The 15169-nt window shown below is 52.9% G+C and overlaps 2 protein-coding genes across 2 annotated transcripts in view; one reads left to right on the top strand and one right to left on the bottom strand.

Moving 5' to 3' along the window:
• CROCC (ciliary rootlet coiled-coil, rootletin) overlaps positions 1 to 3439 on the top strand; it is a 52466-nt gene extending 49027 nt beyond the window's left edge. Inside the window, exons 33-37 of the mRNA XM_049772147.1 lie at positions 251 to 400; positions 648 to 848; positions 1017 to 1148; positions 2290 to 2445; positions 3116 to 3439. Coding sequence (XP_049628104.1) covers positions 251 to 400; positions 648 to 848; positions 1017 to 1148; positions 2290 to 2445; positions 3116 to 3202 — 726 coding nt within the window. The 3' untranslated portion in view covers positions 3203 to 3439. The remainder of the gene's footprint in view (positions 1 to 250; positions 401 to 647; positions 849 to 1016; positions 1149 to 2289; positions 2446 to 3115) is intronic.
• Positions 3440 to 4944: 1505 nt separating this feature from the next.
• MFAP2 (microfibril associated protein 2) lies at positions 4945 to 13437 on the bottom strand. The gene is made up of 9 exons (XM_049772125.1): positions 13295 to 13437; positions 10311 to 10387; positions 7400 to 7492; positions 7185 to 7211; positions 7002 to 7082; positions 6865 to 6909; positions 5802 to 5889; positions 5542 to 5615; positions 4945 to 5365 (listed from the first exon to the last, which is right to left on the bottom strand). The coding sequence occupies exons 2-9, from the start codon at positions 10345 to 10347 to the stop codon at positions 5262 to 5264; spliced, it is 549 nt and encodes a 182-aa protein (XP_049628082.1). The 5' UTR covers positions 10348 to 10387; positions 13295 to 13437; the 3' UTR covers positions 4945 to 5261.
• Between the last annotated feature and the right edge of the window lie 1732 nt (positions 13438 to 15169).

Raw genomic sequence — 15169 nt, 5'->3', positions numbered from 1 at the left:
GATTGGACTCAGGGTTTCACACATGCCAGGATTAAGTGCTGAGCTCCACCCCCAGCTCAATGGGGGAAGAGCAGGGATCCGAATGGTCTCCTCTAGATGCAGAAAATGGACAGGTGCTAGGGTCAGGCCTGTTGAGCTTTCCCTCCAGGTGGGATGGGTACCTGTCTTAAAAGGCTTGTGAACCTGGCCCAGAGGTACAGAATAGAGGGAAGCCCTTTACAGGCCGGCATCATCAGCCCCCCTCTTCTAGGAACGGCTGGAGGCCACAAAGCAAGCGTTGTCTGAGGCGCGGAAGCAGAGCGGACAGCTGGCCGAGCAGGTACAGGCCATGCGGAGCGAGCTGGCTGACCTGGAGCTGCAGCGGGCAGAGGCTGAGGGCCAGCTGCAGCAGTTGCAGGAGGTAAGGGCCGGGGCAGTCCCAGACCTGGGGTAGGGACTTCCCACCTCCATATCTCCTCCTCTCCCAAGCCTAGTATCCCCCCAAGAAGGCAGGGTTCACTCCATCTATAACTCTAGTACAGAAGGGGAAACTGAGACCTTGAAGGTAGCAAGGCTCCAACTCTAGAGTAGGTACAGCAGTCTGGTACCGTCTGCCCCAGCTCAAGCTGTGTACTGAGGTCTCGTTGGGCCTTGTTTGTTTGTCCCAGGTGCTGCGGCAGCGGCAGGAGGGTGAGGCAGCGGCCCTGAACACGGTGCAGAAGCTGCAGGAGGAGCGGCGGCGGCTGCAGGAGCGTCTGAGCAGCCTGCAGCATGCCCTAGCCCAACTGGAGGCTGAGAAGCGGGAGGTGGAACGGTCAGCCCTGCGGCTGGAGAAGGACCGGGCAGCCCTCAAGAGGACCCTGGAGAAGGTGGGCTATGCCCTTCATTTTCTATGAGCGCTCAAGACCCTCAGTCCCGATCGGATGGCCTAAGAGTGAGGGTCTCGTGTCTTCAGGCCTCCCCGTCCTCTTGCCTCTTATCTTCATCCCCCTTTCCCCTCTCTTGGTGCCTGAACCCTTGGGGCTTTCCCTGACTAGGTGGAGCGGGAGAAGCTTCGCAGCCATGAGGACACCATGCGGCTGAATGCCGAGAAAGGCCGCCTGGACCATACACTCACTGGGGCTGAGCAGGAGCTGGCGGAAGCCCAGAAGCAGATCCAGCTGTTGGAGGTCCTGCACAATCAGCCCAGACCCCACCCCCACCACATCCTTAGTGCCAGGCTGTCCTGGGAGCTGCTGCCAGTCAGGCCACACCCACAGCCATGAACCCATGAGACCCGAAGCTTGGAAGGAGTGGCCCAGAGCCAGGTCCCAGGAGGAAGGGTCCTCCCCAAAGGAGAGAAAAGAGGCCCAAGTCTTGTTTGCAATCGAGCCTGCCTTTCTGTCTGCTGTGGACATGGAAGTGTTCTTAGGCACACAAGAATCATGGGGTATGGCTTGACTGATTAGGAATGTGGCTCATAAATCTGGGTCCTAGTAATTTCTTGTAGGGCTAGGCTATCAGGCATATGCATGCATCCATATGAATATTTTGGTTTTATCTTGGGGGGCCACACCAGGTGATGCTCAGGTGTACCCAGAAATTTGATCCTGGCTTGGGGGGCCATATGGGACACCAGGGGATCGAACTATGGTTGTCCTAGGTCAGCTGCATACAAGGCAAACGCCTTACCTCTGCAACACCGATCCAGCCCCTGGTTTTATTTTTTGTTTTTTTTTTTTGCTTTTTGGGTCACATCTGGTGATGTTCAGATGTTACTCCTTCCTCTACACTCAGGATCATTCCTGGTGGTGCTCAGGGGACCATTTCGGGGTTGAACTCGTGCAAGGCAAGCTCCCTACTACTGCTCCTATCCACATATGTCTTATCTGAACATGGGCCAAGTGCTCACAAGCTTGTTTTTATGCCTGTGTGCCTGTCACTGTATTTATTTTTATGTGTGTGAAGCAAGTAGTTTTATTTATTTATTTTTTTATATAGCTTACTTAGAAAAATGTGAGGGGGAGAAACAGAAAAGTACGTGCTGGAGAGAGAACATGGGTTTCTCCAGACAGGAAATAAGCAAGCAAAGAAACAGAGATAAGCAAGTGAGATACATGTTCTAGGGGCTTGAAGAGCAAGGCCTATCTCTGTACTTAAATATGTTTGCTTGTGTCTGGGACACCTGTAAGCCCTCACCTGCTTAAGTAGGAGTGACAGGGAGCCCCTACTTGGGATTTGCACAGCAGCAGAGCAGGATGCACACACAAGATCTTCAGATCCCCCTGACTACTCACATAACCAAGCCCCTGACCAGTGCCCCCTCTACAGGCTCAGGTGGTGGAACTGGAGCAGAACCACAGCCCCTCCCAGCTGGAACTGCAGCAGGAAGTGGAGCGGCTACGCAGTGCCCAGGTGCAGACGGAGCGTACACTGGAATCCCGGGAGCGGGCCCACAGACAGAGGGTGCGTGGGCTGGAAGAGCAGGTACTCAGGCTGGGCTCGGGCCCTCTCCAGGGGCTGCAGACCAGCAGGACTCCTATGCGGGGTGGACTGCTAGGAAAGCAGTGGTGGCACTGGAGAAAAGGGTGGCCTCTCAGGGTTAAGCTGACACCAGTGTGGGGCTTGGTGTTATCACCACTCTGTCAAGTGGTGTCAAGTATTGTCACCATCAGAGCTATTTTGAAATGGCTTTATTGACTTTTGGTCTATACCCAGCGGTGCTCAGAGGCTTCTCCTGAATCTAAACTCAGAAATCACTCCTGGCAGGCTTGGGGGACCAAACGGGATGCCAAGGATAGAACCTGGGTTGTCTGCATGCAGGCAAACGTCCTATCCACTGTGCTATCATTCTGGCTCCTTTTCTGATTTTTTATTCTAAACCAAGAGGACTCATTAGCTCCAAGCTTGGATTATCCCAGTATCCGATACCCCAGAGTAGAAGGGATGCTTATCCTAGGGGCTTCCCACCAACACAATAGCCAAAGTCCCAGAGATGAGCCTCGGTGGCCCCAACCTTGCTGGAGTGCCAGCCAGAGGGATAAGTGGGTGCCATGGTCCCCGGGGCACACTGAGTGGCAAGAGTAAGCCCCAGAAACCCTCAGCACTCCCGCATCACCAGCTGTCTGGCATCAGGTGAGACGGCCTTCTCTTCCAGGTGTCTACACTGAAGGAGCAGCTGCGGCAAGAGCTTCGGAGGAGCTCAGTGACCTTCTCTTCGCACTTCAACCCCGTGGAGAAATGAGCCTCTTCTCAGCTGGCATCCGAGAGAAGCCTCGGCAGGAACCACCACAGAGCCCGTGCCGCTCCCAGCCCCTGTGCTTAGCTGGGTTGAGGAGCTGGATGACTGTGTAGAAAGGTCGGGCTCCAGATGTGTCTGTCCCCACAGCAGCTGGCTAGCATCTGGTCAGTGAGAGCCCCTCAGATCTGTGGTCACCACCTCACCTCTGCACCCCTCCTGGGAGGAGCCACTGCTGATTGTAAAAGTAGTTGAGGGGAACTAGGGTACGGGGTCCTGTGTCTCTGGCGCACCCTTGGAGCAGGGTCTCATGGGAAGGAGCAGGGGAGAGATCTTTGCAGCCTTAGTTCAGAGAGTTGGTCAGAGTTTATGTATTTTTGTACCTTTTTATAATGTTAATGGTTCAGAGCTGTTGGATTTTTGTAACAAAACTCCTTTTGCTACAAACTACTGATGCCTAACGTGTCCTTTTCTATGAATTTGCTGCTCTCAGCACCTCTGGGAAGGTGACTGGAGGGGATACAGGTGACACTCAAAAGGGATTAGGGGTAAAGATTTGATAACCACCCTGAAGCTCAGCTGGAGAACATATCTCAGGGCACACACCGCTTTGCTCGCAGCCTCTATGGCCCTCCTCTGGGCTGTCTACCCTTTCGTCAGCACAGTTCACCAGGCTGCAGGGAGACCCCATATGGGCCTTGTTCCGCGGAGCAGGTGGATTATTTTTGGTTTTGTTTTTATTTTGGGACACACCCAGCAATGATCAGGGCTTACTTCCTGGCTCTGCACTCAAGAGTCACTCCTGGTGGTGCTAAGGGGACCATATAGGGTGCTGGGGTTAGACTCTGGGTTGGCTGTATGCAAGGCAAATGCCCTACCTGCTGTACCATCTCTTCAGCTCCTCCAGGTGGTTTTTTTGGTTTTGGGTCACACCCAGCAGTGCTCAGGGTTTATTCCTGGCTCTGCGCTCAAGAAGTCATTCCTGGCAGGCATGGGGGACCATATGGGATGCCGGGATTTGAACCATCGTCCATCCTGGATCGGCTGCATGCAAGGCAAATTCCCTACAACTGAACTATCTCTCTGGCTCCCTTCCAGGTTGTTTTAAGGAGATGCTTGGGAAGGTGCTTGTCCCCCCAAAGAGAAGTGACATTTCTCCCATGCAGCGCCAATCCCAGCCCCCTTACTCCTCCCTACCTTCCCCCATCAGATTTTGTCTCAGCTCAGCCATTTCTAGCTTGGCCCTTGGCTGGGAGACTTCCTGTCTCTGGGCTGTCTCCCAAGTGTTTAAATGAGGTGGACACAACCCGCCATTGACCTGTGGGACAGAATTGTCCTGCAGGGTTAGGAGGAGGAACCGTTGTCATCTCTGCTTCTGACCACGCACATTCTTCACTTCGCCTCCCATAAACCTGGGCCTCACATACCTTCCTGTGGGGACTGGAATAAGGCCCTCATCCGGTATTACTGATTCAGGCTCTTTTTGGAGCAATGCACCCTGGGCCTGAGGCAGGACAGAGGTACATGTGGACATGCAGGCACAAACACACACACACACACACACACACACACGCACGCACGCACGCACGCACGCACGCAAAGCCACAGGGTGCCCAGACACAAACAAACACACGCAAAGCCTCAGGGTTGGGGGTTTTCAAGCACTTGAGCCCTCTGTGAGTCAGACCACAATTATGAAGGCACCCGCCTCCCTCCCTGGGTCTCCACTGAGAAGGGGATTCCATGACTTTTGTAAAAACTGGTTTTTAATTTTATGTAAAACCAAGATGGCCGATGCCCCGGGGACTATAGAAAATCCAAGCAGACCAGCTGGGTTGAGGGGCATAGTCTACCTCAGGGTGGGGACGTAGGGGGACCCCCACAGAGGGACTGAGAGGCAGGGCCGGGCCTAGGCCCCGTGGTGCCCCTGAGGCAAACCCAGGACCAGCGCAGCCTCTTTATAGAATACAAGGAAGGAAGGGCTGGGAGGAAAGCACCAGGTCAGGCCAGGCCAGGCCTGAGGACCCCGGATTCAGGGTCCAGGTTTCGGGGTGCCAGCTGCACCCTAGCAACCCCCACAGCTCCTGGCACAGGAGGCTGCCACTGACTGGCACAGGCCGCTGAGGGCCATCACCCCACACTTGGAGAACTTGTCCCGACAGAGGTCAGCTGTGGTGGGGGGGGGCGACAAGAAGGAACAGAGGTCAAGGGGGCTGGACTGTGGGAACCCCATCCCAGCACCCCCTTGCGTTCAGGACTTAGGATCCCCAAAAGTGGCCTGGCACAGAACATAAGGGTACTAAACATGGGAGAGAGGGAGGGAAGGGTGGGGGTGATCTTCCTACCTCGGAGCAGCTCTTCATGGGCACAGACGGTGCGGACACAGATCTCCTTGTTGACCACATACACACGGCGGAGGCTGGGGAAATGGGGAGTGGGAGGTGTCAGCTATGGGCTTATCAGAATCTGGGAGAATCCAGACAAGCCCTGGCAGGGGAGTCCAGCCCCCCACCCCCAAGCCAGACCTGGGTTCTTGCTTCATTTTTGCCCCCTCCCGGCCCTGTCTGTTGGAGCGCACCCTGCTGGCTGCCCCACACCGGCACACCTGTAGAAGCAGATTTCGTTGACACATTGCTTGCAGGGCTTGTGAATGGAGTAGAGACGGGTGCATGGGTACTGCTCCTCACGACAGTCTGGGTGACACGTGGGATCAGAGATCAGGGACCCACAGTGGGCCCTGATCTGGAGACCTACCTCTCAAATCCTGCCTGTTTCTGCACGTGTGTTCACATCCCCAACACAGGTGCCATGGCTAAACTACCTGATTTTGTTTGCCTTTAATTTTTGTTTTTCATTTGCATTTTATTTTTGTTTGGGGCCCCACATGGTAGTACCCAAAGGCTATGGCCAACAGGGAGCCTGGAGATCGATCGCATGCAGAGGTGCAGGAGAAACCATGAAATGCAGGCACAGAAGCCAAAGCTTAATTCTTTGAGGTCTGGCCCCAGCCCTGATTACTGTGTATTTGTATTGTCAGGATGGATCGACATGATTCATCCTTGTGACAAGTGCCCCACTACTGAACCACCACCATCCCCAAATTCCTGTAATTGGGTTTGGGAACCATACCAGGTGGTGCCTGGGAGACCATGTATTCTGGAAACTGAACCTGGGACCCTGCACGCCAAGCCTGTGCTCTAGACCTGTTGTCTGATCTTAGACAAGATATTCTGTGTGTGGTCTCACAGCCACATATGGAGACAGCAACTATTCAAACATTAGTTTACACACAGAAACAGCACACATATCGACACATGCTTCATTCTTACTTTCGCCAATGCTTACACACAAGGTCAGGGATTCTGGCCCAAGCTAATGCTTTGGCATCTCTCATGCTTTTGGCTTAAGATGGCACAGGGCGTGCAGGTACGCTTTACCTGCCTAATCTCATCTGCCTAGTCCCCTGACAGACAGGAAGCCTGCGAACATGCTTTGGCCCTTGGGGAGACTGCAACAGCTCCTGTACAGAGTCCCTAAAAAGACCTAAAATAGGGCAAGTCTGTTGTCTGTTCCACCACCACTTGCAGAGCCCAAGGCCTGGCTCTCTCTGCTCCAACAGTACCATACCCCCACTTCACCCCAACTTTCAAGCCCATGGCAGTGCTTACCCAGAGGCCCAGGTTCCGTGGGCTCCGTCTCTGTGTTCCCTGGTTCTGGAGTTGGGACAAGGGCCAGCAAAAATCAGAGAGGCATCTAGCCAGGGCAAAGTTTTCCATTTTCCCAGGGTGACAGACATGCAACCTACCAGGGGTGAGTGCTGAAATGACTTCCTGCTGGACTTGCTGCTGGGACTGGAACTGCTCCTCGGGGGACTGAGAAGTCACCTCTGCAACAGGAAATAAAGAGAAGGGGACCTGTTTCTCCCCAGAAGATCTCCATGAGCTCCCCATCCAGCTGCCCCCATCCCTTCTGTCTCCCCACATTTTACCTTGATAATCATAGTAGTCTGAATTGGCTGAAAACAAAAAAGAATGTGAAATGGGTGGGAGGCAGGTTAGCTCCCAGTTCCAAAGCAAGTGAGGTCACAGACCGAGTCAGAGACATCCCTGAGGTTCCCAACCTCCTCCCCCAAACCAGCTACAGGCTGAGGACTCAGGTCTGAGACTGTGCAGGACAGGAAGCAAGGGGCAGGCAGAGCCTCACCGAATTGGTCCTGGTCACTGTACTGGTTGTACTGTATGTGGTCCAGGAATGGAGGCAACGGGTCCAGGTCGTACTGGCCCTGAGCCAGCAGGCCTGCACAGGAGGGCAGAACACAAGGGTAGAGGACCCCAGGGAATTCCTGGAGGACCAGGGGCCTACAACTAAGCTATATTTTGATCTGGGATCACACCTGGTGGTGTTTGAAGGCTAATCCCAACTCAGTACTGGATTTTTGGGGGAAGGAGTTAGATCACACTTCAAGATACTCAGCAGTGGTTACTCCTGGCTCTGTATTTAGGAATTATTCCTGACAGTACTAGGAGAACCATAAAGATGCCAGGGATTGAATCCTGGTTGGCCGCATGCAAGACAAGTGCCCTACTAACTGTAGTCTCCCTCTGTCCCCCAGCTCAGTGCTAGGGGGTGCTTGGGAGACCATGTGGTGCTGGAACTGAACCTGAACTTTGATTGCAAAATATGTTCTCGGTCCTTTTGAGCCATATCTCAGGACCTACTGAAATTAATACCCAGGGCCCGGAGAGATAGCACAGTGGCGTTTGCCTTGTAAGCAGCCGATCCAGGACCAAAGGTGGTTGGTTCGAATCCCGGTGTCCCATATGGTCCCCTGTGCCTGCCAGGAGCTATTTCTGAGCAGACAGCCAGGAGTAACCCCTGAGCACCGCGGGGTGTGGCCCAAAACAAAAAAAAAAAAAAAAGAAAAAGAAAAGAAAAGAAAAAAGAAAAAGAAATTAATGGCCAGGGGGCCGGAGAGATGGAGAGATAGCCTGGAGGTAAGGCGTCTGCCTTCCAGGCAGAAGGATGGTGGTTCAAATCCCGGCATCCCATATGGTCCCCCGTGCCTGCCAGGGGTGATTTCTGAGTGTAGAGCCAGGAGTAACCCCTGAGCACTGCCGGGTGTGACCCAAAAACCAAACAACAACAACAACAACAAAAAATTAATACCCAGGAAAAGTAAACTCATTTTCTCTCCCCCATTTCCCAGTTTTTGGACTACACCCAAAATTACTCCTGATTTTGCACTCAATAATCACTCCTTGAAATGTTCAGGAGACCATGGGGCCAGAGCAGTGATACAGAGTGGTAAGGAGTCTGCCTTGCCGGCATCCCACATGGTTCCCCAAGCCAGGAGCGATTTCTGAGTGCATAGCCAGGAGTAACCCCTGAATGTAACTGGGTGTGACCTACCCCACCCCAAAATGTTCAGGAGACCATAGGAGATACTGGAGACCAAACTCTGGCCACATGCAAGGGAAGCACCCTATTTGCTAGACTATCATTTAGATCCTTCATTTTCTTTTTTTTTTTTTGGTTTTTGGGTCACACTCGGTAATGCTCAGGGGTTACTCCTGGCTATGAGCTCCTGGCTTGGGGAACCATATGGGACGCCCGGGGATCGAACTGTGGTCCGTCCAAGGCTAGCGCAGGCAAGGCAAGGCACCTTACCTCTTGCGCCACTGCCCGGCCCCAGATCCTTCATTTTCTTTTGTTTATTTTCTTTCTTTTTTTTTTCTTTCTCTTTTTCTTTCTTTCTTTCTTTCTTTCTTTCTTTCTTTCTTTCTTTCTTTCTTTCTTTCTTTCTTTCTTTCTTTCTTTCTTTCTTTTTTTCTTTCTTTCTTTCTTTCTTTCTTTTCTTTTTCTTTCTTTCTTTCTTTCTTTCTTTCTTTCTTTCTTTCTTTCTTTCTTTCTTTCTTTCTTTCTTTCTTTCTTTCTTTCTTTCTTTCTTTCTTTCTTTCTCTCTCTCTCTCTCTCTCTCTTTCTTTCTTTCTTTCTTTCTTTCTTTCTTTCTTTCTTTCTTTCTTTCTTTCTTTCTTTCTTTCTTTCTTTCTTTCTTTCTTTCTCTCTCTCTTTCTTTTTTTCTTTCTCTCTCTCTTCCCTCCCTCCCTCTCTCCCTCCCTCCCTCCCTCTCTCTCTTTCTCTCCTTCCTTCCTCCCTTCCTTCCTTCCTTCCTTCCTTCCTTCCTTCCTTCCTTCCTTCCTTCCTTCCTTCCTTCCTTCCTTCCTTCCTTCCTTCCTCCCTTTCTTCCTTCCTTCCTTCCTTGGGATTGAAGTGATTTGGGATTTGAAGTAGGTAGAGCACTTTCTTTACACATGACTGACCCAGTTTAGTTCCCAGCACCCATATAGTTCCTCAATAGCACTAAAAATGAGCCCTCAGCACTGCTGGGTATGACCAAACAAACAAAAACAAACCCCAAGTCAAGTTGTACATGATGGGGACTAAAACTAATACAGTGAGGAAAGCACTAGCTTTGCACATGGCCACCCCCAGTTTGCCCAGCAACCATTCTAAGCACAGCCAATAGTGACCCCTGAACACAGAGCCAAGAGTAAACCCTGAGCATAGCTGGGTATGACCCAAAAACCAAAAACCAAAAAAAAAAAAAAAAAAAAAAAAAAAGATCTTACAGAATGTTTGGACCACAAAAAGGTCCTAGAACCAGGTCTCTGGAAAAATGGCTCAAGCACTGAAGCACATGGTTTGCACACTAGAGTCTTAGGTTCAATCCTCAGCCCTCATGGAACTCTGAGAACTGCTGAAAGTGACCTCCTGGTACAGAACTGGGGATACAGCACTGTCAGGTGCAGTCCCTCTCTACAAACAGATTAAAAGCAAAAACAAAACAAAGCCCAGGTCTCTAAACTTCCTACGGGTGGCCCCTCCTCCTGGGTGCTCCATTAGGGATAGTGAGAGAAAAACCCAGACTAAGTCTGGGCTACTCTCTGGAATGCTGCTGAGGAAGACAAGGGAAGGGTTCAGATTTGGAGGGCTGGCACTCCAGTCTAAGGTGCAGGAGACCCTGGGAACTGAGCAGCAGTGGGTTTGGGCTGGCTCTCACCCCAAAAACGCACCCCACCCCACCCCACCCCACAGAAAGGGCATCCCCACTTACCAGGCAGGAGAAGCAGGTAGAGGCTTACAGCTCTCATGGCCACACTGTGAGGGGGCTGGGCCAGTATCAGAGGGCAGCTGGGGTGGAGGGGACAAGCTGCAGCCCAGGCTCACTACCCTGGGACTGCAGACACCCCCTCCCCAACTCAGCCTGGAAAAGGAAGTAGTCAGAACACACAGGGAGGCTGGCAGGTGTGTGTGACTATGATGGGGGAGCATTTTGGAGGGGGCCCTTCATACTGGGATCCCTAATTCCTGTCCCTGAGGTATTGAGATCTGAGAGACATGGGTCTCCCACCTGTTTCTGGGCAGCTCTTGTATAGCAGACAGTCCCCCACTGCTCTGCACAATGGAGACATTTTGGGGATGTGCCATGTGGCACCAGGGATCAAACCTGGGTTTCTGTAGGTAAGCATACTCTCAGCCCGTTGAGATATCTCTTCTCTCTCTCTCTGTCTCTCTCTCTCTGTCTCTGTCTCTCTCTCTGTCTCTCTCTGTCTCTGTCTCTGTCTGTCTGTCTCTCTCTCATACACACACACACACACACACACACACACACACACACACACATTTCAGGGGTACTTAATTTAATTGAGAGAGGGAAGGCTCAGGGATCACTCCTGACTGCTTGTGGGAGGATATCATATGTGTTGCTGAGGCTCTAATGGGATTGGCAGAATGCAAGGCAAGTGCCCTCCTTGCTGTACTCTGTCTAACTCAGCAGGAATTTTTTATTTGTGGGGTGTCTAAGGGTCACTTCCAGCAGTGCTCAGGGGTTACTCCTGTTTCTGCATTCAAGAATCACTCCTGGTGGGGCTGGAGAGATAGCATGGAGGTAAAAGCATTTGCCTTGCATGCAGAAGGTTGGTGGTTCGAATCCCAGCATCCCATATGGTCCCCTGAGCCTGCCAGGAGTGATTTCTGAGCATAGAGCCAGGAATAACCCCTGAGCGCAGCCGGGTGTGACCCAAAAGCCAAAAAAAAAAAAAAAAAGAATCACTCCTGGTAGGCTTGGGGATGGGGGGATGTGTAAATATGGAATGTTAGGGATCAAACCAAAAGGCCGCATGCATGGCAAACACCCTACACCCTGTGCTATTGCTCTGGCCCCATATATATATATATATATATATATATATATATATATATATATATATATATATATATATATATACACATTATATACATAAAGTAGTTTTAGGGCCACACCCATTAGTGCTCAGGCGTTATTCCTGGCTCTGCACTCAGGAATCATTCTTGGCAGACTTGGAGAGACCATATGAGGTGCTGGAGATCCAACCCGGGTCGGCCATGTACAAGGCACGTGCCCTACCCGCTGTACTATTGTCCTGGCCCTAGCAGATATTTTTAATTCCCACCAGCACTCATGCCTGCTGCCTTCTGACCCGACACCTCCGTGGGCATCTAACGCACTGACCCCAGGCTCAGCTCCAAGCCCCCAGCTCTGCTCAGCCAGTACCATAGACGCCACTGCCTCTGCCAAGCCCACCACCTGCTCCCAATTATCCCTGGGCCCCCTAGGGCAGCCAGGCCTGGGCAGGACTCCCAGCCCCCAGAAGATTCCTCTCTTGCCAGGCCTCCCCCAACCTGGCGGTCTGCACCAGGGCCCCAGACTGAAGCAGCTTGTCTGTGGCTGCAGGAAGTGTCAGGGAGGAGCCTGAGCAGGCAGTGAACCATGCTAGCTGTCTCCCACCCCAGGGGCACAGGCTGCGTGTACAACTGTGCATGTCTGGAGGAGGCCTGGGTCCATTGCTTTATGTAGTGCAAGAGCTCCTGGGACATCCAGCCTCTGTCTGTCTCTTCTTTCATCATTGCTGCCCACCACAAGCTCCCCACTGAGGAAGCTTTTCCACATGGCTTCCTGGGAGGGGGTCTAACTTGGCTGTACCCCCACCTGGCCCACACTAGGGACCCCTCAGGAAATCTAGAAGGAAAGAATGAGCAGAAGCCTGGCATGGTTCTGCCTTCCTTCCGGACCTAGGACTTCTTGCCCCTTCTCCACTTCCTCCATCCCAGGAAGCTGGAGAGCTGTGGCCTGCTGGAGTAGTGGCCCATAGGTAGGGACAGCTGGCTCTGCCAACCTTTTGTCTCCTCCCTGGAGAGTAGATTGAGGGAGATGAGGGGGACTTAGGAGACCCCCTCCCCCCACCGTGCCTCTATCCCCTGGTTTGATCTCTATAGCCAGGCAAATAAATGGGAGCTGCTCAGTGAGCAGCGGCTTGACAGGATCTCCTCAGGTTCCCCAGGTGCCTCTGTCCCCAGCACCCCTCTGAGGCTTCCAGGCCCCTGCCTGGAGACTTTCTGGCACACAGCACCCCAGTATTTTTGAGGGGAAGGGTGTCCCCTGGGAAAGAGACTGAATTGCAAGGAGTGAGAGGTGCTGGGATCAAGGACCCTTCAGAGCTATCGCATCTCCAGGCACTTGTAGGAGTTTTGGAGTATGGGGGGAGTCTCGGACATGCCAAGAAGGCCGGCTGCCCCCCTCCATCCCCAGAGGGGTCGGGCGGGGAAGCACCCCCACTTCGTGCAGCGTCGAGGAGAGGGCCTGGCCAGCCGCTGGGAGAAACCAGATGTGGGCTCCACAGCTGGGAACAATCAATCAGCAGCAGCAGAAGCCAGGGCGCTCTGCTCTACTCTGCTCTCGGGTCTCTCATCTCTTTGTCTCTGTCCCCCAAAACCCCCGCTGGCCACATCCCAACTTCTCGGGAGAACAAAAGCTGGGGAGCCCCTCGGAGCTGCCCCCCAAAAACTAGGCCTCTTCCCTTCCCAGCGTGCGTGCATCCTCCTAGGTGTCCCCCAAAACTTTCCAAGCAGCCTCAAGCAGCATCCACTCAGGGGGTCCTGGGCGTGCACCCCCTCCCCAAGATCGGAGGGGTCTCTGCAGAGCGCAACATTCTCTATTTTGGGGGGACACTCCGACGTCTTGGCCAGCGACTTGGGGACCCCCTCCAAAGTCCTACCTACCTGTCCGGGTCACTCCGCCGCCCAGCTCGGTCCCGAGTCCGCCAGAGCCGCCCCTTGGCCGGCGCCGAGCCCCCCTTCGGGCCCCCCGATGGGGCCAGCGCCCGCCCTCCAGTCCCGTTAGAATCTGCTGGGTCCTAACGCGAGCGCCGCAGCCCGGGCGCCACGCTGCGCTCTTGGGGCTCCAAGTATCTTTTGGGGGCGGCGCCCCGGCCGGTCCCCGCCAGGATGGGCTTTGCAAGTCGGATTGTTTCCTTTCTGTCTCCACCACATCTTGGTCCCCAGCAAGCCTTATGAGGCCTAGTCAGCTAGGAAGGCTGCTTTGCCAATCTGCTGCTTCTCCCAGCCTGGGTGCACTCTGGCCTCTCCGACCTGGATTTTTCTTCTTAGAAAAACTCCCAGAAATGATCCATAGTCCACGGGCCAGGACTTTATTTCTTCGAGCCCACAAGCTACATAAAGACATCCAGGCCTTGGCTCCAAAATATCCCCCCAGGCACATCTTTAGCAAGGAGGATCCAAGTCCAAATTCAAAGTTACCACCTCCTGAGCCTTTCCCCAGACCTGGGCTTAGTAGGAAGGCGCTGGTGCCTCTTGGGGGAAGTGGGATGGATTCTCCTTCCATGACTGGGGTATGCTCCCTGCCTTCGGCTAGCTCCTGTCCCATCCTGTGGTCCCAAGGTTCCTTCCTTCCCTTTCCCAGGATCTGGCTCCAATCCCTGCATTTTTTAATTCCCCTGGCATTTTTTCTTTCTTTTTTTTGGGGGGGGGGTCACACCCCGCGGGATCAAACCTAAGCCCTCCTGGGATCAAACCTAAGCCCACCATGTGCTTGGCAAATGCTCTACCTGCTTTATTATGGCTCTAGTCCCTTTTCTTTTTTTTAGGACCATACCCAGTAGTGCTCAGGGGTTAATCCTGGCTCTGCTCTTAAAGAATAACTCCTGACTATGCTTGGGGGACCATATGGGATGCTGGGGATCAAATCCTGGTCACAGTGTGCAAGGCAAATGCCCTCTCTGATGTGCTATCACTCCAAACCCCCCCCCCCCTTTTATTTTCATTTTGCAGGGGATGTTTGGGTCACCTTTGGAAGTGCTTAAGGATTACTCCTAAAGATGCTTAGAGAACTGAGTTTATGGAGTACTGGAGATGGAACCAGGTTGAGCCTCCCTCTATTACCTGCCCAGGGCCTTTACTCCAGCTGTTGCTTTGTCAAAGTTCTAGTTGAGGTCTACCGAGATTACAGATAAAATCCTCTGTTCTCTATCTACTTTCTGTTCATAGTTCTTATGCAGCCATGTTTGTGATCCTTAAAAAACCCTCTGTGTCCCCCCAAAATTTCTAGGAAGACAGAGACAAGGGTCTTTTCTGCTCTGCCAGTTTCTGCTCACCCAGCACAGTACCAAGCTGCTCCAACATTTGTGATGCGAATGGTGGATGTGGCAAAGATGCTCCCAGGAAGAATGACCAAGTGGGGGTGCTGGGCCCCAGTCTTGGGAGCAGTACTTGGTCCTGGTCAGCGTACATTAGATCTTCCAGTCAGGAGGAGCTGGGTGGGAGGCAGGAAACCGTTTCCTTCTTGCAGTCAGCCAGCAGGCCAGGGGGCCAGGTTGTACCTCCAGAGTAGGCCTTGGCCAGTGTCCCCAGATGGGATGAGGCCAGAAGCTCCCACCCATTTCCTCATTCTGGCCAGGGAGATGTGAGCTCAGAGCCTGGATCACAGCTAGGTTTGGCCCAAAATACAAGGGCCAGAGCAATAGTACAGTGAAGAGGGCATTTGCCTTGCATGTGGTAGACCCAGGTTTAATCTCCAGCATTCCATACCCTGAGCCCACCAGGGTTAATTTCTGAGTCCAGAGTCAGGAATAACCCCAG

This window comes from Suncus etruscus, chromosome 4, assembly GCF_024139225.1.
Source record: "Suncus etruscus isolate mSunEtr1 chromosome 4, mSunEtr1.pri.cur, whole genome shotgun sequence".
In the NCBI taxonomy this organism is placed as follows: domain Eukaryota; kingdom Metazoa; phylum Chordata; class Mammalia; order Eulipotyphla; family Soricidae; genus Suncus; species Suncus etruscus.
This window is presented reverse-complemented; position numbering and strand designations above follow the sequence as displayed.

What these genes read in the sequence shown, in the direction of transcription:
- MFAP2 (XM_049772125.1), bottom strand. Translation starts at nt 10,347, where the DNA reads ATGAGAGCTGTAAGCCTCTACCTGCTTCTCCTGCCTG. An exon ending in CACGGAACCTGGGCCTCTGG is followed by an intron (nt 5,890 to 6,864) that starts GTAAGCACTGCC and finishes CGTGTCACCCAG; the next exon opens with ACTGTCGTGAGGAGCAGTAC. An exon ending in CCATGAAGAGCTGCTCCGAG is followed by an intron (nt 5,366 to 5,541) that starts GTAGGAAGATCA and finishes CCCCCACCACAG; the next exon opens with CTGACCTCTGTCGGGACAAG.